Source organism: Vigna unguiculata, chromosome 1 (assembly GCF_037176805.1).
Source record: "Vigna unguiculata cultivar grain cowpea cultivar isolate G323 ecotype 2 chromosome 1, ASM3717680v1, whole genome shotgun sequence".
NCBI classification, from domain to species: Eukaryota; Viridiplantae; Streptophyta; class Magnoliopsida; order Fabales; family Fabaceae; genus Vigna; species Vigna unguiculata.
Genome location: NC_140792.1, coordinates 1,888,636 through 1,914,615, shown reverse-complemented (window position 1 = coordinate 1,914,615; position 25,980 = coordinate 1,888,636). Strand labels below are relative to the sequence as shown.

Genomic DNA, 25,980 nt, shown 5'->3' with positions numbered 1-25,980 from the left:
AATAATAATAATAATAAGTAAAGAATTTTTTTTTATATTACCTTAAATGGAGAGTATAAACATTCTCATGTGAAAGGAAAATATACAATAAATAAACATATTAAAAAAATAATAGAAATATTGTGAGCATAAATTTTTTTAATTAATATACATCATTTTAACATAATTACATAAAGGTTATGATAAGATAAAATTTATTTTGGAAATGTGAATAAGTTTCATGACAAACCAAATAATTAAAAGAAATAAAAAATAGAATATATATATATATATATATATATATATATATATATATATATATATATATATGGTTACTTAATTAATTGTAGATATTTTAATAATTTAAACGAGAATAGAGATATGGCGGGGACGGGTATTGTGGCGGGGATATGTACATCCCCATACCCATCCCCATACCCAACTGAAAAAGTCGGGGATTCCCCATACCCATACCCATACCCAGTCAATGCAGGGATTTCCCGTCAAAACGGGGACGGGTTCGGACAATACCCACGGGGATGGGTTTATTTACCATCTCTAACGGGGAGTCGCTGAGGAGTTACCTTGATCGGTATAACCGTATGTCGATCAAGATAAAAGACCTCAGCGACGAAATCGATAGGCATCACTTTTCATACGGACTGCAGTCGGGCGTGTTTGCAAACAAGATAAGTCGCAAGAAGCCAAAGACGATGGAAGAGATGAGGGAGCGAGCGGCCAAGTTCATCCGGATGGAAGACATGCAGGAATTTAGGGTGAAGAAGAGGGAGAAGGAAGATGCAGCATCACAAAAAAGCGCCCCCCGACCGAGCAAACCCCTTGCTCGGCCCAACGAGAAGAAAACGTACAAGTTCACCACGTATACCCCCTTGGCTGTTTCCCGGGCGAAGATCTTGCAAGAGGCCTTCAGTGCCGACTCACTTCCACCGTCCAGAAAGAAGCCTCCACCTCCCGACGCCGATCGCAGCAAGCACTGTCAGTACCATCGGACGATCGGCCATACCACGGAGGAGTGTCATACGCTCCGCAACAAGATTGAGGAGCTGATTTGCCAAGGGCACCTGAAGAAGTACATTCAGCAGGACCGCCCCCAGCGAAGCCCGATCAGGAACAGAAGCCCGGCACGAAGACAAGCCCCAACCAAGTGGGAGAAGCGGTGAGAGCGAGAGCCTGATAGGCGAAGGAGGGAGCCATCTAGGGCACACCGAAGCCCGAGGAGGAGTCACAGTCGGAGCAGGGATAAACCCTTAAGGGGTTACATCAACACCATCTCGAGGGGATTCGCCAGAGGAGGATCGAGCTCATCTGCTCGAAAGAGGCATGTCCGGGCGCTCAAGTCGGTCCACCTGGTGGAGAAGAAGGTGCGATCGATGCCCCCTATCACCTTCACCGACGAGGACTTCAAAGCCCTCGACCCCGATCATGACGACGCGATGGTCATCTCCATCGAAGTAGCAGAGTATGGGATTGGGAAGGTCCTGGTAGATCAGGGAAGCTCGGTCAACATTCTGTACTAGAAAACGTTCCAGAGGATGAACTTGTCCGAAGACCTGATCGTACCCTACAACGAACAAATCTTTGGATACTCGGGTGAGCGGGTAGACACGAGGGGCTACCTGGATCTCCGCACCTGGATCGGCTCGCAGAAGGACGGTCGGGAGGTAAGGGTTAGATTCCTTTTGGTTGAAGCTAACACTTCCTACAATGTCTTGCTAGGAAGACCTTGTCTAAATGCCTTCGGAGTGATCGTCTCCACCTTGCACCTGGCCATGAAGTTCCCGTCGGATAGGGGAACGATATGCATCGTGCAAGCGAATCAGCAGATCACGAGGCAGTGCTATGCAGCTGGGTTAAGGATCACCCCTTACAGTCGCCCTAGAAAACAGCACCGGTCGGAAGTCGCCATGACTGATCTGGACCCTCGAACGAACACCGAGGATCGAATCCAACCTGGTGGAGATACCAAGGAGATCTTGATCGGGGCGCAGCCGGGCCAAGTCACTAAGATAGGGGGAACTCTGAAGCCGGACGAGGAAGAACTCTTGGGCGTGATCATCCTGGAGAACCGAGACCTCTTTGCATGGTCATCAGCCGACATGCCGGTAATCCATCCCGATGTTATGTCCCATAAGCTAGCGATTTTAAAAGAAGCACGACCGGTCGCCCAGAAGAAGAGAAAGATGGGGGAGGAACGTAGACGAGCGATCGAAGAGGAGGTGAAGAAGCTGGAGGGGGACGGGTTCATAAAGGAAATCAAGTACACCACGTGGCTGGCAAACGTGGTAATGGTGAAAAAGGCAAGCAGGAAGTGAAGAATGTGCACGGACTTCACAGATCTCAACAAGGCATGTCCAAAGGACGCATACCCTTTGCCCAGCATCGATTGGCTTGTGGATGGAGCTTCGAGGCACAATTTCTTGAGCTTTCTGGATGCATACTCAGGGTACAATCAGATCCCTATGTATGGTCCAAACAGATCTAAGACAGCGTTCATCACCGATCGAGCCAACTTTTGCTACGAAGTCATGTCGTTCGGCCTGAAGATGCTGGGGCGACCTACCAAAGGCTAATGGATCGGGTCTTCAGAGGGCAGATCGGTCGAACCATGGAGGTATATGTAGACGACATTGTTGTAAAATCACAGACGGCTGAGGACCACGTTCGCGACCTTAAGGAGGTCTTCCACCAAGTACGCAAGTACAACATGCGTCTCAACCCGGAGAAGTGCGTATTTGGAGTGCCGACCGACAAATTCCTTGGGTTCATGCTCACCGGCCGAGGGATCGAAGCCAACCCTAACAAGTGCACCGCCATCACGGAGATGAGGAGTCCCAAAAACCTTAAGGAGATCCAACGGTTGGTCGGGCGTCTAACGTCTCTTGCGCGCTTTCTACCCAACTTAATAGAGAAGATCAAACCGATCCTCAAGATCATGAAGAAGCAGACCACAAACAAATGGGACGACCGGTGCGAGGAGGCATTTCAGCAGATAAAGGTGATGATCAGTAGCCCCCGATAATGAGCCGATCAGTAGAGGAACTGCCTTTGCAGCTATACCTATCAGTCTCGGACGACACGATCAGCGCGTCCCTAGTGCAGGAAAATTCGGAGCAGCGACCGGTGTATTTCATCAGTTGGGTATTGCAGAGCGCGGAAACCAGATACCAGCTGATAGAAAAGATAGCCCTAGCGCTATTGACAGTCACGCATCGATTATGCCAATACTTTCAAAGCCACCAGGTGATCGTCCGCACCGATGGGCCTCCATGTACTGTATGTCCCATCGGACCATCGACAACGCGCAGTCCCTCGGTCCATCGAACAAGGCTGGGAGGGTTTGCCTATGGAACATGACCATCGGTCAAGCGGCCACGCAGAGGAACCACAGGAGACCATCGGTCGATCGGTCCCACAGATGAATCACACGTTACCTCACAAAGGACCATCGGTCGATCGGTCCCCCAGATGAATCACACGTTACCTCAGAGGACTAGCGATCGATCGGTCCCCCAGATGAATCACACGCTACCTCAGAGAACCATCGGTCGATCGGTCCTATAGACGAACCATGCGTTACCTCGTAAATGACCATAGGTTGATCGGTACCCAAGTTAATCACACATAAACTCATGGAGGCCCATCGGTCGATTAGCCTCATAGATGATTCGCGTAGTCTTACATATGATCATCGATCGGCCACATAGATTAAATATTCACTTAAGGTTATTAAAGGCATAGAAGATAACCCACCCGGTCAAACGGCTATCGGTCGATCGGCTAAACTAAGCCAGTCAGCTGGGTTAGTTAACATTAAACAAGTTAGTAATCTTGATTAAAGGATCATTGGGCCGTGATTAAGGAACCCTAATTACAGGCCCACACCGAAAACTATAAATAGGGCCCAAAGGTAGGTTGGTGAACATCTTTAATTCGCATTTATTATTGCAGTTATACTATACACCGATCAGTCCATCAACTGACTTAAGCATCATAGCCTTTTAGACAGGTTCTGTTCAACCGATCGAACGAGGAGGAAGATTTCTTGATGAGGAAGTTATTGTAGATTACGAAAAGAGGAGATTTAGAGAAGGAAGGAGTAAAATTGAAGTAGCTTTTAGTAGGTGCTTGGTCCCTACACTCGAAACACTATGTGAACGACACCAGATTGGGGGATTAGGGCAAACATCGATCTCATCCCCTTTTCCCAGCAACAGGTAATTATTTGTTCCTTTTTCTGAGTTCTTATTTTTGTAATCGTTGCTACAGAGTTTTTAGTTTTGTAATCATTTTAAATAGTAGTTTGTAATCATTCAAATTTTCAAATTAATTAGTGTCTAACCTCTAGTGGTTTTAAAAATCTAAAAATCTAACCTCTAGCTTACTCGAATGATGTCTAATCCATTTAGTTGACTTCACCCATAGAAAAAAGCTTTTATCAGCGATGTTAGTTGAGTAAGAATTTAGAAGTAAAAGTTTATAAATAGGCACTTGCTTTCGAAATTAGTTCTCGTTGAAGATGCTTTGATATCCATATTTCTGGTACTTCTCCGACTTCACTGTCATATTCATCCTTTGAGAATGATATATATTCCCCTCATCACAGAGTGCCCTTATCATGAGACTGGCTTTGGATTCAGTGACAGAAACGCGAGGAACAATCATCAATTGACATGCAGATACAGAAGCAAAAATCCTTTGCAAGTGGTTGGAGTTGGAGGGTTAATCCCTTCTCAGCTTGGATCTGGAAGTTCTAATAATAATGTAAACATGCCTCTTGGTGAATCCAGGAACTTTTCCGCATCACTCACTAATCAAAATCAGAATTTTAGTGTTGGGGACATGAATGTTCCTTCTCTTGCAGGCCAAAACCAGCATTTGCAAACTGTTCAGACTCAGGTGTACAATGATAGTTTCTTTTATGGAAGGTTGTCATTATTGCACACATCCATGTGATTTTGCAAGTTATTTTAGGCTAATCATATAATTTAGCCCTTGAACGTGTTTAGAATTTTAATTTTAATTTTAGTTTTTGACCTTGAAAGAATTTTGTTCAATTGTGCAAAGGTTGTCAGAAAAATATCAATCCTGATATGGAAAATAGATGTTCAAATAAAGGTGAGTTATGATACTATTTCCTTTGGAGAAATCATGCTTAGAATCTTATTAGACATATAAAGAGTAAGGAAAAAGTTGAAAAAGGGGCATTTATGTCATAAAAAAAATACATTTGATCTTTTTGGTGTCTTAAGTGCTCAACTTTTAGTACTGAGAAGAGTGCATTATTATCAACTCAGAAATCATATGGATTTGATTTACCACATTTTCTTTTTGTTTAAAGAACTACTTAGTTATCCTAAAGTATTTTAATATCTTCTTAACCTACACTTTGCACGATATTAGATATCCTAGTAGTAAGATAGAGTAAATAATCTTGAGAAATAGCATTAAACGTCTGAATACATGGAAAATATGATTTTGTTCTTTTTGAATATAGGAAAATTTCACATATTTCATCCAAATATCTAGCAAGATATTTTATATTATTTTATTACCATTATATTTTTTAAATGCATTTAAATAAATAAGAACATGGAATATTTTGGTAAATTTATACAACGTAAATATGAATGAGCTAGGGTGCTAGGGATAATTATTATAATATAGTATGGATCAACTAGGAATAAATTTGTTAGTGATCAGCTAGGGATCAGCTAGGGATAAATTTACTAGGGATCAGCTAGCGCTTAATTAGGGATAAATTTGCTATGGATTAGCTAGAGATTAGTTAGGGATAAATTTGCTATGGATTAACTAGGGATTAGTAAGGGATAAATTTGCTATGGATTAACTAGGGATTAGTTAGGAATAAATTTGCTATGGATTAGCTAAGGATTAGTTAGGGATAAATTTGCTACGGATCAGCTAGGAATTAGCTAGGGATAAATTTGTTAGGGATCAGTTAGGATTAGTTAGGGATAAATTTGCTAGGATAAATTTGCTAGGGAATAACCAACTATTAGCTAGGGATATATTTGCTATGGATTAGCTAGGGATTAGCTAGGAATAAATTTGCTATGGATTAGCTAGGGATTAGCTAGGGAAATCGTGGATAATAGCGAGGGAAAACCTCCTCGCAATTTAGCTACTCATATTTTAGCTAGGAAATAATCCTTAGCTAATCCATCGCTAATCCCTCGCAAAATCGTTTTGTGAGAGATTAGAGAGTGATTAGTTAGAGATTATTTTATCGCAAATGTGTTTTTTTCTTGTAGTATGAGTTGAGAAAAATTCAATTTTTTCAAAAGTGTGTTGAATTCAACCCAACTCACTTAACCCACAGGTTGACCCACTTAACTCACAAACATTTTTTAAAATTTTTAATTTTTTTAATAATTATTTAGTACTCTTAATTATATAAGTTCACAATTTCATATTTTTAAAGGCTAGAATGTTGCTCAATAATATTTGAATAGTTTGAATGTTTAATTAATTTGATTGTCAAGTTATATACGTTGATACTTTAATTTTTAACTATAATCTTTACCGTAAATTACTCAAGCAACCATTTTATAAACAATTTTTTCTAAATTAGCATGACAAAAATGTGTAGTTTTTTATTTATATTTTGTTGAATAACATGACAAAAAATGTGTACTATTAGTCATGTTTTCTTAGACTATATGGAGACTTTTTTGGAAACAATTCATCATATATTGGTGGATGGTGAAGACATTGGTTATTAATTTTACTGTGATTGTCATCTCATTGGTCGCTTAAAAAATTATTTAAATATTTTAATACTTAAAAATAAATAAATAAATAATTTTTTTATATGGGTTGGTGATCAAACCCACAAACCCATAGTAGGTTGAGCCGGATTGCAAAATTTTTAGCTCACCATAAAGTGAGTTGAGTTGGGTTTACTCATTTTCAACCCGACTCGTGGTGAGTCAATCTGTGTGAACCGGGTTGGTTCACTTTGACATTTCTAGTACTGGAATACAAAATAATATTTTTATGTATTTAATACATGATGCTGAACAAAAAAAATCTTTGTTATATATATATATATATATATATATATATATATATATATATATATATATATATATATATATATATATATATATATATATATATATATATATATATATATATATATATATATATATATATATATATATAAACCTGTGTGAACTGGGTTGGTTCACTTTGACATGTCTAGTACTGAAATTCAAAACAATATTTGTATGTATTTAATACATGATGCTGAACAAAAAGAATCTTTGTTTTATATATATATATATATATATATATATATATATATATATATATATATATATATATATATATATATATTAAAGTGCAAATCGAAAGGGAGTTTAAAATTATGAATTCGACTATGACATAAAAAAATATAATTGAAGTCCATTACTTTAGCTATTCAAAATGATGAAAGTGAAGCTTAAAATGAGAAAAAGATGATAAAAAGTGATGAAAGATGACATTGAAAAACAGAGCAAATATTTGATTTACACACATGATAAGAAGGAATGTGCATCTATAACAATATATAAAGAGATATCCTCTTTTATGTTCACATTTCAATATTCCAATTTTACCCTTAATTACTACTTTTAAAATTAATTATTTTAAAAATAATTTATTTTTAACTGTTATTTTAAAAATTTCTTTTGTCTTTAACCGTTATTTTTAAAATTTCTTATTTTTCAAATTTTACATTTAATAGCTATTTTAAAATTGGTTATATATTTCTTATTTATTTTAACTCAAATTTCTACGAAAATTAAGAAGATGTGAACACAGAGACGCGATAACGTATGTGTTTTCACTGATGTGAATGTATGATTGTGATATTTCAAAACTAATTTTAAGAGAATTACTTTTTTTCTTGGTAATTCGTTTATTTGAAATATAATAATTCCAATAAATAAGTAAGTACACTTTTAAACAATTGGCGATTAGTTTACACAAATGTATTTATTATAATATAAAATGTAAATGAAAAAGCTTTATAAATATTTCATTAAAATCTAGAAGATGTTTGCCTTTCTGGATTTCTTAAAAGAAAAACATTTAAACAACTGCTAAAAAATGCAAGAAACATGTATTTAATAAGGTCATACGAAATCACATGCATATTTATTAATAATTTACTAACTTCTAAAACTACATTATAATAATACAATGTTTAATAATATAATTTTATCACTGATTTATATTTATAATCAATGCATCAATCATCAAGAAGCGTGATAGTCAAAGTTTTGAACATACTATATATGATCATTCGTTTTGTATATAAAGCAAGGTTGAAACAATGATCTATTTATATTAGCTAACATGATCTATTTATATGGCTAAGATGTTCTCAGCTGAAACAATGTCGTTTGAGACTGACAAGATCATTTCGAGCTCCCACAATACATTCATTAAAGTGACCAACTTAATGGACCACTCTTCATTTATTACCATTGATAATGATACACGTTTTCTTTTATATGTACAATTAATGCAGTTTCACACAATACATTCATCATAGTTACCAACTTCATGGACCACTTTTCATTTATTGCCATTGATAACAATAAATGATTTCTTTTATATGTACAATTAATGAAGTTTAACTTGAATTGAGAATTACTACAAGAAAATATCTCATTAACAACTAATTGTAGTAATCAAAAATTGTTTGTCATTATAGTGACCAATTTAGATATTAATTTACAAAATAAAAAAAATTATTTGTTATTAAAATAGTCACTATTATGAATAAAAAATTATAATTGATCGTTAAATTGGTTACTAATTAATTATAGACTAATTTAAAAACTAATTCCTTTGTTAGAAAAAAGTAAGGTAGCTAATGTTTGGTGACCAATTTTCTTTGGTAGTTAAAATTTAGAAATAAATTTAGAGACCAATTATAATTTTTCATTCATAATAGTGACTATTTTAGTAACCAATAATTTTTTATTTTATAAATTGGTCACTATAATGACTGTCAACACTCAATTTCGTACCACTAAATACATAATAGAATAAATAATAATAATTTGTTTTTTTAAAAAATAAAATTAAAAATTAAAAAATAAGAAAAGTAAGTAAGATTTTTCTTCGGTTTTTCTTTTTCTAAATAATAATAATAATAATAAATAAAAAGAAAAAAAAGACTATTTTAATCTTTTATGTATTTTCTTTTGAGACTTTGTTTCTATTTTAGCCCAAAATACTCTATACACCCACACCGTTTTTACTTGCAACTAACAGCAGCTCAAAACTTTATTTTCTCACCCTCGCTCTATCTTTGTAGTTTATGCTCCAAATCAAGAAGTTAATGATGAGATTCTTTTTTTTTAGAACCAGAATCTATTTTAATATTTGGAATCGTTTTTCCTAAGTGTAATTGATTTTGTGCTCTGATTTTGTGACACTCTTTTTCCAGATGAGGAAAATAGTAATATGTTTCTCAAGAATATATTTTTTTCTAATTATAATTAATTTTTCTAATCACATTTGATTTTGTGCTCTGATTTTTTCTCTGATTTGATTCCCATAATGTGATAATATTAAGACTAATTCTTGCCTTTTAAATTTCTTTGTAATCAAGATCAAGACTAACTTTATTACGAGGATAAGGACAATTCTTTTCCCTCATGATTCTGGAGACATCTCACTTACCCTAAGCACACAATTTCTTTTAACCCTCGCATATAAAAAAACCACTCACCTTCGAACAAATTGTTTTTCAATTTTCTTTCCATAAAGTTGATATCAACTTCTTCGAACAAATTGTTTTTCAAAATTTTTTTTCATAAAGAACTACATGACCCTGATTCTTCATTATGAATGGAGATACGTATGAGCAAAGAGTAATCCTTGTTGGGTCCAAAAAACAAAAATCATCTTTTGTTTCTTTTGAATTTTTTTTCGTTTTATTATTTTGAAAAATAAATATTTAAAGGAGAGCACATCCATTTGTATTTTAATTAAAGGTACCATCTTAGGACGGACATTGTAGGGTGCTAACACCTTCCCTACGCGTAAACAACTCTCGTACCCAAACTTTGTTTTCATAGACCTTGTTCTTTTTTTTTATGATTTTTCATAGTTTCCTATAATAACTATGGTGGCAACTCCAAAACTCTTTTTTTCAAATTTTTATTTTTAGTTCGTCATCCCGTCGCAATTTCGGTTGTGACAGTGACTAACAACTTTTGGTCACTAAAATTGGTTGCTAGTGAGACATTTTCTTGTAATGAATATCGTTTAAAATGTGTCATCATTTACTTATAAATAGGGATTCCAAAATCATGTTTTTCAACAAGATGGATACCACAAAGAGGTGTAGTGTGGCACTACTTGCATTCTCATTGGCTTTCCTCATCATTGCATCAGGTTAGGAATCATCTTTTAACATGAACTTGTTATTTTCAAAATCTTCTTTTATGTATGCCATTAATGTATTATTAACTCTTAATTTGTGTACACAGATATGAGTATGAAATCTGAAGCAAGGGGACCCGTTGTGCAAACTCCATGTGATAACGATCAAGATTGTGCACGTCGTCCTTGTGCATCATGTGGTTGCAAATGTATCAAGAATTGTTGTCATTGTCACTCAAAACCTTATTTTTCTGATTTTTGGTGTTGAGTAATAATGTTTACTCATGCGATCCCAATAGAGAATCACAACAATAAAGGATTGCAATTTCTTCTTAATTGTGTTTGAAAATAAAAGTCTGAACTTTGGCTTGTATATGTTTTGTAAGATATATGCTTTATGCACTTTTCTTAATCTTTCTTATTGCGCAACAAAATTGGAGATATATGGATTGTCTCTATCTGAGTGTTTATTAAGCTTTTGCCGAAATAAAATGAAATCAACAGGTGCGACACCATTTTTTACTTTAGGCTACATTGAACTAGTCCGCATATACAAAATTTTTAAATATAAAAAAAAGGTGATATCAACTTCTTCGAACAAATTGTTTTTCAAAATTTTTTTTCATAAAGAACTACATGATCCTGATTCTTCATTATGAATGGAGATACGTAGGAGCAAAGAGTAATCCTTGTCGGGTCCAAAAAACAAAAATCATTTTTTGTTTCTTTTGAATTTTTTTCGTTTTATTATTTTGGAAAATAAATATTTAAAGGAGACCACATCCATTTGTATTTTAATTAAAGGTACCGTCTTAGGACGGACATTGTAGGGTGCTAACAACTTCCCTATGCGTAAACAACTCTCGTACCCAAACTTTATTTTCGTAGACCTTGTTCTTTTTATTATGGTTTTCCATAGTTTCCTATAATAACTATGGTGGCGACTCCAAAACTCTTTTTTTCAAATTTTTATTTTTAGTTCGTCATCCCGTCGCGATTTCGATTGTGACAGTGACTAACAACTTTTGGTCACTAAAATTGGTTGCTAGTGAGATATTTTCTTGTAATGAATATCGTTTAAAATGTGTCATCATTTACTTATAAATAGGGATTCCAAAATCATGTTTTTCAACAAGATGGATACCACAAAGAGGTGTAGTGTGGCACTACTTGCATTCTCATTGGCTTTCCTCATCATTGCATCAGGTTAGGAATCATCTTTTAACATGAACTTGTTATTTTCAAAATCTTCTTTTATGTATGCCATTAATGTATTATTAACTCTTAATTTGTGTACACAGATATGAGTATGAAATCTGAAGCAAGGGGACCCGTTGTGCAAACTCCCTGTGATAACGATCAAGATTGTGCACGTCGTCCTTGTGCATCATGTGGTTGCAAATGTATCAAGAATTGTTGTCATTGTCACTCAAAACCTTATTTTTCTGATTTTTGGTGTTGAGTAATAATGTTTACTCATGCAATCCCAATAGAGAATCACAATAATAAAGGATTGCAATTTCTTCTTAATTGTGTTTGAAAATAAAAGTCTGAACTTTGGCTTGTATATGTTTTGTAAGATTTATGCTTTATGCACTTTTCTTAATCTTTCTTATTGCGCAAAAAAATTGGAGATATATGGATTGTCTCTATCTGAGTTTTTATTAAGCTTTTGCCGAAATAAAATGAAATCTACAGGTGCGACACCATTTTTTACTTTAGGCTACATTGAACTAGTCCACATGTATAAATTATTACCTAAATGTAGGAAATATCATGATGATATAGGTGTGGCTTACAAAATACCTAAGTTCGCATTTTATAAATTGTTGATTACATATGCAACATTTTCTTCAATGTTACCCTTAGAAAATGTGGGCTAAACAATAAAATTGTGACATCTTCTTTGTGTTATATCCTTCTCATATTACACTATGAATCTTCTTAACACCTATAAATTAGGTAACACTTACATAGCAACGACTCAAAAATCGTTGTCTAAAAATAGGAATAAGTCTTGTTTTTTTGTTGTTAGTTATATACTTAGTTTATTTGCTTTTAACACGTAGTGCATAGCAAAAGCGTTGCTAATTTGTTTTAAGCAATGCGTTAGAAAATATTGATAGTTAAAGGCAACAATTATTAAAACGTTGATAGTTTATACCACAAAATTGTGGGTACTTTAACTTTAAAATATCATATTACCCAATAATAATTAAATTGTTGTTAGGTGTATTGATAGTTGTCACAATTGAATTATGATACTTGGAAAGACTTGTACCTTGACTATTAACTATAACTTTGGACCTAGAATTAAATGTTTGATCCAATAATTGGTACGAAGATCAAGATCACGAGTTCTTCTAAATGTGTTGATTAAACATTTGTTGCATTTAACCTAATTTTTTTCTCCAATCTTTACTTTCTCTCCTTAAAGTAATAGACGTTTCAAAGTTTTTATTTCTAAACGAAGAAAAATATTTAGTTCTTTTGTTTTCAATACAATATTAAATGAATTATTTATTATGCTTCTTTTAAGTTTCTTTCTTCAAAATACTAAAAGGGAAAACAAGGGTATAATTACAAAAAGGAATATTATATATTATCTAAAAATTAAAAAAAAGGATAAATGAAAAGGAACAAATTTACCTCCAAAACGTATCCATATATTATATAAGATAGAGGAAATAAGATTACTTTACAAATATGTGTTTATTATAATATAAAAATGTAAATGAAAAAGCTTTATAAATATTTCATTAAAACCTAGAAGACGTTTGTTTTTCTGGATTTCTGAAAAGAACATTTAAACGACTCCTTAAAAAAGAAAGTAATATGTATTTAATAAGGTCGTACGAAATCACATGTAGATTTATTAATAATTTACTAACTTTTAAAAATAAACTACATTTTAACAATATATGTACGAGGTCATATACACACATAAGTTGATATTATATATGAATACTCAAATTCATTCGTAATAATAATTGTATTTGTGTTGTTATATATTGTTACTATTTTAGTATAGAAGAGTTGATTATACTATAAATGTAGTATATATATATATATATTTTGGAAATCCAAGTTTGAAATTAAGTTTTTTATTGACTAAAAATATGAAAGTTGAGTACCATATTAAGATGAAGACCCATATATTTATCGTCCTAAGATTTTTTGTGGTTAAGAGTGATGTCAATTTTTTATGTATGGGTTAAGCTTATATTTCATTAGTGTTATATCTCTTTAATGATTTCAGACGAGATCTAAAAAAAATACTAATGTGAAAGGACTTATATTTTAAAGAAAAATTGACTTTAAGATTTTGATGTAAAAGTGTTGGATTTATTTCTCATCACTGTTGTGATATATATATATATATATATATATATATATATATATATATATATATATATATATATATATATATATATATATATATATATATTTTGTAACCACTTAATATAATGAAAATTTAAAAACTGACCCATTCTAATTTTTTTTGTTAAAAATATCGAAACATGTTCGTATAACGCATTACTCAAGTTGACGAATAATGCTTTTAACCAATTACATAAGCTACGTCATTAATAGCTTATTAAATGCATATATTTTCTTTTCTAAGAAATGAATGATTTAAGCGATCATATGCTATTTTTGTTCCATATATAAAGACAAGAGATAATAACTATTTATAATGAATGCACCGCTAAAGTTTATATACCACCGACCTGAATTGAGGATAAGGTTCCAACTACATAGTATCGTCATTTTCTTACAAAAACACAAGTTTTTGAGGATAATGTTCTATAATAAAATGAACTCTACAATGAAGAATCTTCTCAAATGGATACTTTTATTGTCTTTCTTCACCATCCTTGTATCTGGTTAGAAATCAACTTTTTTTTTTCCATTCTGTTTCATCACTGTGATTTTTGTCTAAATTTTCCTTCGTATATATCTTCACATAATTGCTGAATTTGTGCATGTAGATGTGACTGGGAATGTGAAGCAAGGAACCCAACATCATTACAAAGGTACTCTATTAATTAATAGGATTTTTATACAAAAAAAATGGACTGCTTTTACTAAAATAGAAAATAAAATGACTAATTTTTATATTATAATAAATTTATTTTCGTTTGAAATTTTAATTGGTTTCATTAAATGGATCGTTAACTGTTTATGCAAATTTTTTCATGTGATATATTTACTTATTTAACATGTTTTCTTTCGATTTTAATATACCATCAATTTTTTTTTCAGTACGTTAATTAAATTTATTATACCTCATTTCTAAATTAACCCTTTTAGATTTTATACTCAAAATGAAACAAAAAAAAAAAACATAACATAGAACATCCACATATCATAGTTAGGGATGTCAAAAAATTATACGGGTATCCGCGGATAAAATTCGTAATGGGTAAGAAATGAATACCTACGAGTAACGGATACGAGTATTTTTAATACCTGCATGTTAGCAGGGCGGATACGAGTATCATAGTATCCGTACCCATGGATACCCATACCGCTATACTATAATTTAAATTTTAAAAAATGATTAAAATATTAACATATTGATTTTCAATGAGTTATTTTTTTATCAATTAGTTTTAATTTTTTTTTTTGTAAACTATCATTCAACACTATTTAAATTGGTTATTTGGACTTTGTTTAAAATTTATGAATGTTATTTCTTGTATTTTATTTAAATTTACAATTAAAATATGTTGTTAAATATTTATTTTTATTTTTTTTGTAAATACCCGGGGGTACCGTAGATATTCATGGATATTAAAAAATTATGCGGATACCTGCATAACGGATATGGATACGGGTGCGGAACGATAGATATTTATCCGATAAGTAAATATATGAAAGAGCTACTACTTCTACCACTGTCATATTGAAATCCCTAATCATAATTTAGGTATCTTTATCAATAATTTGATGATATCTCTAATTTCTTCAATTAGTAATTTAAATTTAAAAATTTAAAATAATAATAGTCAGATTATGTTTGGGATGCTAACCTTAAAATCTTACATTTCTACTATTATTCTTAAAACTCATATTAAAAAGCACTAACGAAAATAAATGAATTAAACAATTTTTATTTGATATTTTGTTTTTCTATTTTTAGCCATTAATTAGACTCTAAGTTAATAAAGACGTTTATGGAATAATTTCTAAAAGATTAAATATTCGTAAATTAATAAATATAGTAATTATTATTAAATTTAACATTTCACCGTCACTTAATTACCATTTAACATTCCATCATCACTTAACATTATGCTATATCACTGAATACTCCAAAACACAAATAAGTTCACTTAAAACAATAATAGAAATTTAAATACAGATCATTACAAGTCAAAATACGTGTAAACCATCAAGAAAAACCTTTTGAGTGATTTTGTTTAACAATTTCACTTTGATACCTAAAATCTTGAAAACCCTTAGGAATAATGTTTCAAACATAAGCTTTTTAGGGTATTTTTCCACAATAATATACACTTTACAATGAAGAACTTTCTCAAATGGATATATTTTTCTGGCTTTTTTCATCCTTATAATAGGTTAGAAATTAATTTTTCTTTATTGTGTTTCATTATTGTGATTTTTCTCTCAAATAAATTTACTTCTCTTTTACCTTTTATTTGTTGCATTCAATTTTTTCTTATGATCATATATTTATATTACTGAATTTGCACTTATAGAAATGAGCATGGGATGTGAACCAAGGAACTCAAGATCATTACAAAGGTACTCAAATATGATTTTTATGAATATATATATATATATATATATATATATATAATTAAAATGTTTATACTAAAATTATATATTTTTTAATTATATTGAGAACAAAAATATATTAACAGTTATTATATTAAACCAGTAATTTATCTAAAATTAATATTAAATAGAAAGCAAGCTGACTGCACTCACACAGTTCACGTGTTTATGCATTGTCATCCTTATTATCCTTAGTTGTATCACTTATGGTTAGGAGTGAATATTTGAAAAATATAAATAAAATGTTTACTTTTTTTTTTACTTTAATTGAAATAATGAAACGTAAATTTAAACACCAATCTTTTTATTTAAAAAAATAACAGAAACTTAAATACAGCCATATAAAAGTAAAAGGTCAAAATTTCAATTATAATATTTTCTACTTTGACCATCACAGTTTGATTACAATTTTTTAAATTTTAATCAGTCTGGATAACCAAATTCATTAAAATATCTATTAATTGAAAGTTTTAATAAGAAAAGTTAGTTTAGTTAGTTTAATATTAAAAACTCTTATCAGATATTGACCGTACACATTTTCCAATTATTACAAGACAACTATGAGTGACAATCAGACATGTAGTTAACCCGGTTCTTAGCGGGTTAAAAATGACCGAACCTAGTATATTTTATGGTCAGTTAGAAATGCTGCATTTCGATTCAATCAATCACGAGTTAGTGAATTAAGTGGATTAACTTACTAATCTGTATAAAAAAAAATATTTATGTATTTATATTTAAGTATTCAAATATTTAAATAATTTTTTAAGCAATTTATGAGATGACAATCACAATAAAATCAATAATCAATATTTTCATTATGCTCACCATCAATATATGATAAATTATTTCCAAGAAAATGTTCATATAGTCCAAGAAAACATGACTAATATTACACATTTTCTGTCATGCTATTCAACAAAATATAAATAAAAAAATTACACATTTTTGTTATACTAATTCAGAAAAATTTGTTTATAAGACGATTGTTTTGAGTAATTTACTATAAAGATCATAGTTAAAGATGAAAGTATCAACATATATAACTTGACAATCAAACTATTTAATATTATTGAGCAACATTCTAACATTTAAAAATATGAAATTGTGAACCAATAAAATCAGGAGTAGTAAATAATTATAAAAAAAATTGTAAAAAAATGTTGGTGGGTTAGATGCGTCAACCCATCCTCAACCCTAGCTCGAACCCGTGGTGAGTCAGGTTGACTCACGAGTTAAAACTCATTTTGACATCTCTACTTACAATTTTTCATTGTTTTTTTTTATATTATACTATTTATTTTAAGTGTTAGAATATTTATTTTGTTAATTCCAGTGATTTATTTATTTTATCTAAAGGAAAATTAAAGGTGTTGTTTTTGACAGGTATGTTGAAAATGCAGAAGGAAATGGTTCTCCCAGATTTTCTTCTTTTCTGTATTCTTTTTTCTTGGGTAGGAAGATCCAATTCAACCATATTCATGCCGTTTCTCTCAGAAAAGTTCCTACTGGACCAAATTCTGCTCATAATTGATCACAATAGATAACCAAAAAGAGATTATTATAAATTCACAATATTATGTCTAATAAATGAAGTCATCGATCGTATGCTCATAAATTTAAAATTGAAGTATTAAATATTATATATATATATATATATATATATATATATATATATATATATATATCCTATTTCAATACTTAAATAATTTGTTATCACTTTTTCATATGAGAAATAATTGTCTATCATATGCTTAAACTTTAAGAACAGAACATCAATTTTCTAAAATATATATATTCAACAACATTACATTTCACATCCTTAAATATATATCTAATAGATATTATAATTAACTCACCTTACAAGATAATATGTCTACTGGCAATACAATTCTAAATTCAATAGTTCATGGTGAATATATCTTCTCAATTTCATAAGAAAAAGGAAAAAAGTTTAAACCAATTACATAAAATGCAAGTTTTATCTTGATTATAATTCTAATAGATTTATAATTTACGGTAGTTATAATGTAGCTAAAAAAATTATATTAAAAATATGAATATTATAACACCGATTTAGGTAATTATTTTTATAATGAAAAATAATGCAGTATCATATTAAATAATGTAAAAAATAATTAAATAATTTTATTTTAACAAATTAATTTTATATTTAATAATATACAAATTTTACTACGTAATTAAGAATTAAATAGAAAGTCAAATTGAGGATGATTATTATTTTATTATTTAATTCTTTTTTAATTCTTTTTTTATGCATAAAAAAAGTTATAAATGATAGTTATATAAATTTAGAGACATTTTTTTCTTTAAATAAAATAAAATTGTATTAATTATTATTAAAGTTAAAATTCATTTAGTATCACATTTAACTATAATTTTTTTTTAAATTCAATACTTAATTAACTATCTTAATCATTGTCTTGGATCACTTGTTATCAAAACCTCAAAATAATAAAAAAGGGTGCTCAAATAATTAATACTCGTTAAATCTTATAAAAGTTCATAATTAATTATGATATTAAATAAAATATGAACTAATATTAATATAGTTTGATTTTATTTAAAGAACAAAAATACACATAAATATTGTACAATTGTATTTAATATTTTATTTAATGTTCACCTATCAAAGTTAAAAAAGAATTAGATAATAAAATAACTATATTATAATGTTGCTAAAAGTTAAAATATAATTAAACATAAAAAAAATTAAATTTAAGAGAAAAATCAACAAAAAATAGTGTTAAACATCTAGAAAATTTACAAAAAAAATTAAAGTATCTATTTAAGACTTCATTGAGTTTTCTTTTTCTTATTACTTCTTGATAATCTTTTTGCAACATTCCTCTTAACTTAACAAAATCTCTTATATTAAAGAAACACAAAATATTTTAATATCTAAAATTATTAATTATAAATGCATAAAGCTAATAATATGTCATATGTCATAGAGGTATTGAGGTATTTTTTTTTCTTGTTTTTAAGTAGGTATAGTTGAAATTCCAAAATGCTTATTTTGTATCATAAAGTTATTGTTTAAAAATTTCAAAGGATATTTTTGTCTTTACAAAATGTGTTATATGCATTTATATTATTTTAATTAATAGTTAATTATTCTAGCTTTTAATATAAAAATATGAAACAAATGCACATTAATTATTTCTTAGTTAGTGCCTTGAAGGCACTAGTTAGTATTCTTCTAATAAAAATGTAAGAGTCTTGCTAACCAATGTCCGAAAGACACTTGTTAAGGATAATTAATACGCATTGAAATTTACAAAAGTTCATAATTAATTGTGATATTAAATGAAATATGACGTAATCACAATTAATGTTATTTTATTTTATTTAACCCTAAACATCTAAAATATTTAAAAAAATAATAATAATTAAAGTATCAATTTGAGATTTAATTGAGTTTCCAAAATGCTTATTTTTATTGCTTACAGGTTTTAAAAGATATTTTTGTCTTTATAAAATCAATTATATACATTCTCTTAATAATAAATTATAATAAATGCATTCATAAATAATGAAGAAAAAGTAATAACTATACTAAAAGTGTTGATAAGTTTGGTAATATGATTACATTTTAGAGAATGCTAACGGGTGAACACCGGTTAAAGAATAATTTATGCGCATTAGTTTCACTATTTTTACGTTGAAAGTTAAGATAATTAACTCCATTAATTACAATGATATAAATGTATATAATAAATTTTATAAAGACAAAAATATCTTTTAAATTTCTAAGCAATAACTTTATGATGCAAAATAAATATTTTGGAATTTTTAAGATCTTTAATAAAAAGTAAGAAAAATACAACTCTAACATATTACTATCCTTATGTATTTATAATTAAAAATTTCAGATATTGAAATATTGTCGATTTCTTTGTTATAAGAAATCTTTTTAAGCTAAGGAAATATTGCAAAAGGTTATCGAGAGAGAAGTCACATAAAAGAAACTTGAAGTCTGAAATTGATACTCTAATTGTTTTTATTTTTGGTAAACTTTTTAGATCTTTAATACTATTTTTTATTACTTTTTTTGTTAATTTGAAATTTTTGTATGTTTAATTATATTTTAGTTTTTAGCAATATTAAAATATAGTTATTGTATTATTTAATTATTTCTTAACTTTGGTCGATGAACATTAAGAAAAATATTAAACACAATTGTACAACATATATGAACATTTTTGTCTTTTAAATAAAATAAAGATCTTGCTAACCTGTGTTCTGGTTAAAGATAATTAACACACATTGAATCTTACAAAAGTGTATAATTAATTATAATATTAAATAAAATCTGATATAATAATCATTAATACAATTTTATTTTATTTAAAAGATAAAAATGCTTATAGTTATTGTACTGTTGTGTTTAATGTACATTTATTAAATATTTATTAAATATGATATAAGTATGTCATAAATACATTCACCTGGCCATTGTTGACATGGGTGGAATGAATTTCTACGAATAAAAATTATGTGTTTCAAATCTCCTGAAAACTATTTCAAATAACTTATTTCGTGACTTGTTTAGTTATTAGCTTTTTCTTTCACAAACTTTCGAACAGAATAGTTAAAATTCAATTATAAAACGTAAATAGCTTTCTATTTCGCTTACCTCTGAAACTAGATAGGTGAGTAAAATAGAAAGCTATTCTTTTATTGAGAAAATTATGTTCATGATTAACATCTGATCGTGTTATTTTAAGCAAAATTACACGAAGAATATTTGATAAAATAATAAATAATATATTAATTTGGGTTAAATATCTCTTTATCTTTTAATTTTCACTGAAAATAAGAATTGGTCTTTCCTTACAACTTTGATCTAATTTAGTCTCCTAAATTTAAAAGAGTTTTGCTAACCAGTGCCCTAAGGACACTGGTTAAGGCCAATTAATATGCATTGGATCCTACAAAACTATATAGATAAATATAATATTAAATAAAATCTGACCTAATAACCATTAATGCAATTTTATTTTCTTTAAAAGACAAAAATACCCATAAATCTTGTACATGTGTATTTAATATTTTATCTAATATTCAAAATAAAAGTTAAAAACTAATTAAATAATAAAATAACTATATTCTAATGTTGCTAAACATAAAATATAAGAAAGTTTAAATTAACAGAAAAAATAGTGTTAAACATCTAAAAATAAAAAAAAAACATAGAAAGTATAAATTAACAGAAAAATCAACAAAAAAAATCTAGTGTTAAACATCTTAAAATGTTACAACAAGAAAAGAACAATTAAAGTGTCAATTTAAGACTTAATTGATTTTTTTTCTTTTTAGTAGAGATCTTAAAAATTTCAAAGTCGTTGTTTTGTAAGAGTAAATTATTGTCTAAAAATTAACAGGGTATTTTTGTCTTTATAAAATTTATTATGTGCATTTATACTATTTTAATTACTGTATTTAATTATTTCAGATTTCAATGTAAAAATGATAATACCAAAGCACATTTATTATTCTTTAACCAGTGTTCTTAGGTCACTGGTTAACATTCTCAAGTTTAAAAATACTTAAATTTAATTATTTTAATAAAATTTTATTAAGTTTATTTCATATTCTAAACGTTTCTTATAATAATATTTAAGTTATTTATACCATAAATAATAATTCGGCGTCAAACATTTTTCATAATACCGCAAAAATGTTGTTATGAGTTTGAGCCATATTACATAGTAACTGCAGAAGGTTAGAGATTATATATTTGGGGGTGCTTGTGCTTGAAAACCAACATTATCACGTGAGGGTGGTTTTTTTGGACATTGACACCATGTGTTGATGCATTTGCAACCACACGTGGGACAAAAAAATTGGCACTCTGAATCGTTACTACAGTGCCAACGTTGAACAGGTCCTCTTGCTTCTGATTTCATACACAAATCTGCAACAATAAATAACACAAACAAATATTTAATAAACATGTTAAAATTCAAGTGCGAGTTTGAATAATTTTAAACTAAATTGGTATGAATTATTAATGACGACAAAGATGAATGAACTTTGAATCTGTGTCATCACCTGATGAAGTGACTAAGAAAGCCAAGAAAACTGCAAATTTGATAGCAGGATTCTTCAAAGCCTCCATCTTCTGTTGCGGAATATGTTGCTCACATATCTGTTTATATAGACAAAATATGGTGAATTTTTTATCTATTTTAAAATCTAATAAAATAAATAAATTTTAAAACCTCACTTATTGTTCTTTCTATTACTTGTCATTTGAGATTGTACAAGTTAGAATAAAAATCCTATGATGAACATATTTTACAGGCCATGTTGTTATGATACCATCCAATGTGGCAGGCTAATTACATTTATTTGTTATATTTAATAACTAAAAAAAATTGTATAAATTTTATCAATTATTTTTGTAAAATATAACAATTTTAACCATTACAATTTATGTTTGACAGTTTTAAAAACTGTCACAATTTATATCGCCACAAAATATGATATGACAGTTTCAAACAAACCGCAAATGTCGTATATTATATTATATAAAGCGGTAGTTTCATAAAATAAATTACGATAGTTAAAATTATTATAATTTTTTAAATATAAATTAAAAATATTGAAAATAGTGGCACTTAAGGACGACACAAACTCACATTATGTTATGATGTATCTAACTGTCACTATTGCGTAATTCAAATATTTTATTATTATCTATATATATTTATAATTTCATAATTTAATAATATTTTTAATAACAAAAATTTTAAATATAAAAAAATAATGATATTACAAAAAGTTTAATAAACATTATATTTCATTAAATATAATAAAATTACATCAAAGTACCGTATTCAAGTATCTGGAGAAAAAAAAGCACAAAAAGTTCATCATTCAATTCTACAATTAAAGTTTTTATCTTAATCTTAGAATGGTTTGTTTCTGCCACTTAATCTAATTATATTATTTCGAGATGGTACACCACGTCCACCATCCGATATTTACAATGAATAAAGAAGTATAATATATAAGTAATTAAATTAGATAAAAATATAATAAATTTAAGTAATATTCTTTTCTATATTAGAAGAATGTACTAAACCAACGGTCATTGCTTAGTTCATAAATATATTATTTTTAATTTTTCTACTAGAGATTAAAAATGACGTATCAGAGATGATAACCTAAATCGAAGCAAATGAAGATAGATGCATCAAAGATTTGTAGATTGATTTACAGAATTGACATCCTAATTCAATGGTTCAACTTATAAATTATATATTTTCTAAAATAAAGTATAGCATTTTAATTATTCATAAAACATATTTTACAGTTTAATTGTTTTTTCAGTATCATACAAGAGTCCTAGTCATAATTAAAGATTAGTACTTATTTACTTGCATTTATATACATATAAAGATGACTTTTGTAGTAAGATTAAAACTTTATTCTTATATTTTCACAGGTAAAATAGTCTAACAGCATAACATACAAGGGGTTCAAATGAGTAGAGGTGGCGGGGTTGATATTTTCCCATACAAGTGGTAATATTGTTTTGGACATCGAAGTTATTGCTCATTAAAAAATTAAAAAGAGATGGAATATGTAAAAGAGAAAATACCAGATTAAAAAATGGAAAATTAAAATTAGATGTCGGAACAAAATAATAATTTATTGTAAAATGACACTTTAAAATGTCATATTTTTTATTAGCAGTGTAACATTTAAAATAATAACAAATAAATATGCCATATTATACATACAAATTATGAAATTTATTAATCTTTCCTCTATGTTGTAAATTACAACTTCTTTTAAGAAGCGCCAGGGCACCACATACTTTTTTTTTAGTGAATATAAATTATTTTTACAGTGACAAATCAAATAATAAATTAGATTCATCGTGCTCATACTATTATAACATTACTTCAATTTACCCTAACTTTTTTTTTCTCCATTTTCTTTTTAATTTAAAATATAAATAAATTTATTTTATTTAATATATATTTACTTATATATATATATATATATATATATATATATATATATATAAAATTAAGGTGAATGTATATCATTACTCCTAATAAAATCATACAATATTACACTTATATTTAATTCACAATTAATTAATAAACATGAATTGAGGCATTCCTAATGTACTACAAGAAAATCCTTTATTAATGACCAATTTTAGTAACATAAAATAATTAGTCACTATAATAATCGATTTAAATATCAATTTATTGGCAACTAAAATAGTTTCAAAAAATTATAGTTGGTATCTAAAATAGTTTTTATTATGAATTGATCTCTAAATTGGTCACGAATATTAGTTATCAAGATTTTGACTACCAAAAGAATTGGTCTCTAAATGAGTCTCTAAACATATTTTTTATCATAAAAATTAGTTATTATTTAAGAGTTTTCATATAGTAGTGTTTCATTCTTTTAATTATATATTAATTACTGCTGATAAAAAAACAATTGATTAACAAAACTACAAAAAAATTAATTAACCACAATTACTACCTATAAAGGCATATTTATAATTTTTTGTATTTTGTATGAAATTGCTTCCACCATTTGAGTATATATAGATGAATACTTGTGGTTAAATAACATGTTAAGCAAAGAACATGGAGTCTTCAAGATGTTCCATCGTCAAAATAACATTCTTGTTAGCTCTTTTCATCATGATTTCAGGTTATTAATGATGTTCTTTTCACTCTCTTTAGTTTTTGAATTCAAATAAGTGTTTCTTTTCTACATTACACATTTGATTTCTTACTACGAAATCAAATCTTTCACATAATTTTTGGGGGACTTGAGGTTACTGTTTTATTTGAAAATTTGAGTTGGCATTATTCTTAATTAAATTTTTGTGATACAGATATGTGCATGATGAAGACAGAAGCAAGAGAATCTATTGATCGATTTTCATGTGATAATGATAAAGGGTGCCCACCATACAAACCACCACCTCCACCACCACACAAACCACCACCTCCACCACCACACCACTGCCCACCACAACAACCACCACCACACCACTGCCCACCACAACAACCACCACCTTCACCACCACACAAACCACCACCTCCACCACCATGCCACTGCCCACCACCTCAACCACCTCCTTCACCACCACACCAGCCACCACCTCCACCACCACACCAACCACCACCTCCACCACCACACCACTGCCCACCAACCCAACCACCTCCTTCACCACCTCCACCACCACACCATTGCCCACCACACCACCACCACCATCCACACCACCCACACCACCCTCACCACCCATCGCCACCACCACACCAGGCACCGCCTCCACCACAACACAAAGCCCCACCTCCACCTTGCTGAGTCATCCTTTTCTTCGGATGCAATTCATATGTATTCTTAGTTCTTATAATAAAAGATGATTATTTTTTTTCACGTCTCGGTCTGTTCCTATTTTATATCGCAAGTCATAATTTTTCTTAAAATAGGTTGATTGATAAATATAAGTTTCCATTAATAACATTTGAAAAGAAGTAACGAAATTGGATTTATATAAATCAAAATAATTTAAGTAAAGTTAATTTGTAAAAAAGTTACATAAATTTCAAATTTCTACTTCAAAATTATTTATAAATTAATTTTAATTTAGGATGAATTTTCTTAATTATTTAAAAATAAAACTCGTGCAGGCATAATTTATTTCGTTTAATTTTAATTTTGAAATGAAAAGGAGTTTATACAAGTTATTTATTA

General features: G+C 29.2%; 4 protein-coding genes and 1 long non-coding RNA gene across 6 annotated transcripts; all 5 read left to right on the top strand.

Moving 5' to 3' along the window:
- The first annotated feature begins 518 nt into the window (after nucleotides 1–518).
- LOC114181941 (uncharacterized) lies at nucleotides 519–1,517 on the top strand. Its single transcript, XM_028068630.1, has 2 exons — nucleotides 519–1,156; nucleotides 1,289–1,517. Exons 1-2 carry the CDS (start codon nucleotides 519–521, stop codon nucleotides 1,515–1,517), a joined length of 867 nt encoding a protein of 288 aa, XP_027924431.1.
- A 15-nt stretch (nucleotides 1,518–1,532) lies between these two features.
- Nucleotides 1,533–2,312, top strand: LOC146888578 (uncharacterized). Its single transcript, XM_085676177.1, has one exon. The coding sequence runs from the start codon at nucleotides 1,533–1,535 to the stop codon at nucleotides 2,310–2,312; it is 780 nt and encodes a 259-aa protein (XP_085532303.1).
- A 7,979-nt stretch (nucleotides 2,313–10,291) lies between these two features.
- On the top strand, nucleotides 10,292–12,018 carry LOC114165329 (uncharacterized). The gene is made up of 3 exons (XR_003599695.2): nucleotides 10,292–10,419; nucleotides 10,515–11,613; nucleotides 11,709–12,018. It is a non-coding gene; the product is annotated as an uncharacterized LOC114165329 (long non-coding RNA).
- A 2,102-nt stretch (nucleotides 12,019–14,120) lies between these two features.
- On the top strand, nucleotides 14,121–17,836 carry LOC114184307 (uncharacterized). The gene is made up of 4 exons (XM_028071640.2): nucleotides 14,121–14,294; nucleotides 14,400–14,444; nucleotides 16,134–16,179; nucleotides 17,599–17,836. The coding sequence occupies exons 1-4, from the start codon at nucleotides 14,210–14,212 to the stop codon at nucleotides 17,744–17,746; spliced, it is 324 nt and encodes a 107-aa protein (XP_027927441.1). The 5' UTR covers nucleotides 14,121–14,209; the 3' UTR covers nucleotides 17,747–17,836.
- A 6,970-nt stretch (nucleotides 17,837–24,806) lies between these two features.
- Nucleotides 24,807–25,662, top strand: LOC146888577 (uncharacterized). 2 transcript variants are annotated; one of them, XM_085666917.1, is made up of 3 exons: nucleotides 24,807–24,927; nucleotides 25,115–25,357; nucleotides 25,406–25,662. In XM_085666917.1, exons 1-3 carry the CDS (start codon nucleotides 24,861–24,863, stop codon nucleotides 25,588–25,590), a joined length of 495 nt encoding a protein of 164 aa, XP_085523043.1. In that variant the 5' UTR covers nucleotides 24,807–24,860; the 3' UTR covers nucleotides 25,591–25,662. The 2 variants fall into 2 exon arrangements, with proteins under 2 accessions (XP_085523043.1, XP_085523026.1); XM_085666900.1 differs by having other exon boundaries at nucleotides 25,115–25,662.
- Nucleotides 25,663–25,980: the final 318 nt, after the last annotated feature.

Bases quoted from the DNA above. Each gene is read 5' to 3' on its own strand.
- LOC114181941 (XM_028068630.1), top strand. From the start codon at position 519: ATGGGTTTATTTACCATCTCTAACGGGGAGTCGCTGAGGAGTTACCTT. The intron at 1,157-1,288 runs GTGAGAGCGAGA...GGGATTCGCCAG, and splicing joins CCAACCAAGTGGGAGAAGCG to AGGAGGATCGAGCTCATCTG.
- LOC146888578 (XM_085676177.1), top strand. From the start codon at position 1,533: ATGAACTTGTCCGAAGACCTGATCGTACCCTACAACGAACAAATCTTT.
- LOC114184307 (XM_028071640.2), top strand. From the start codon at position 14,210: ATGTTCTATAATAAAATGAACTCTACAATGAAGAATCTTCTCAAATGG. The intron at 14,295-14,399 runs GTTAGAAATCAA...TTGTGCATGTAG, and splicing joins CTTCACCATCCTTGTATCTG to ATGTGACTGGGAATGTGAAG. The intron at 14,445-16,133 runs GTACTCTATTAA...TTGCACTTATAG, and splicing joins AACCCAACATCATTACAAAG to AAATGAGCATGGGATGTGAA.
- LOC146888577 (XM_085666900.1), top strand. From the start codon at position 24,861: ATGGAGTCTTCAAGATGTTCCATCGTCAAAATAACATTCTTGTTAGCT. The intron at 24,928-25,114 runs GTTATTAATGAT...TTTGTGATACAG, and splicing joins TCTTTTCATCATGATTTCAG to ATATGTGCATGATGAAGACA.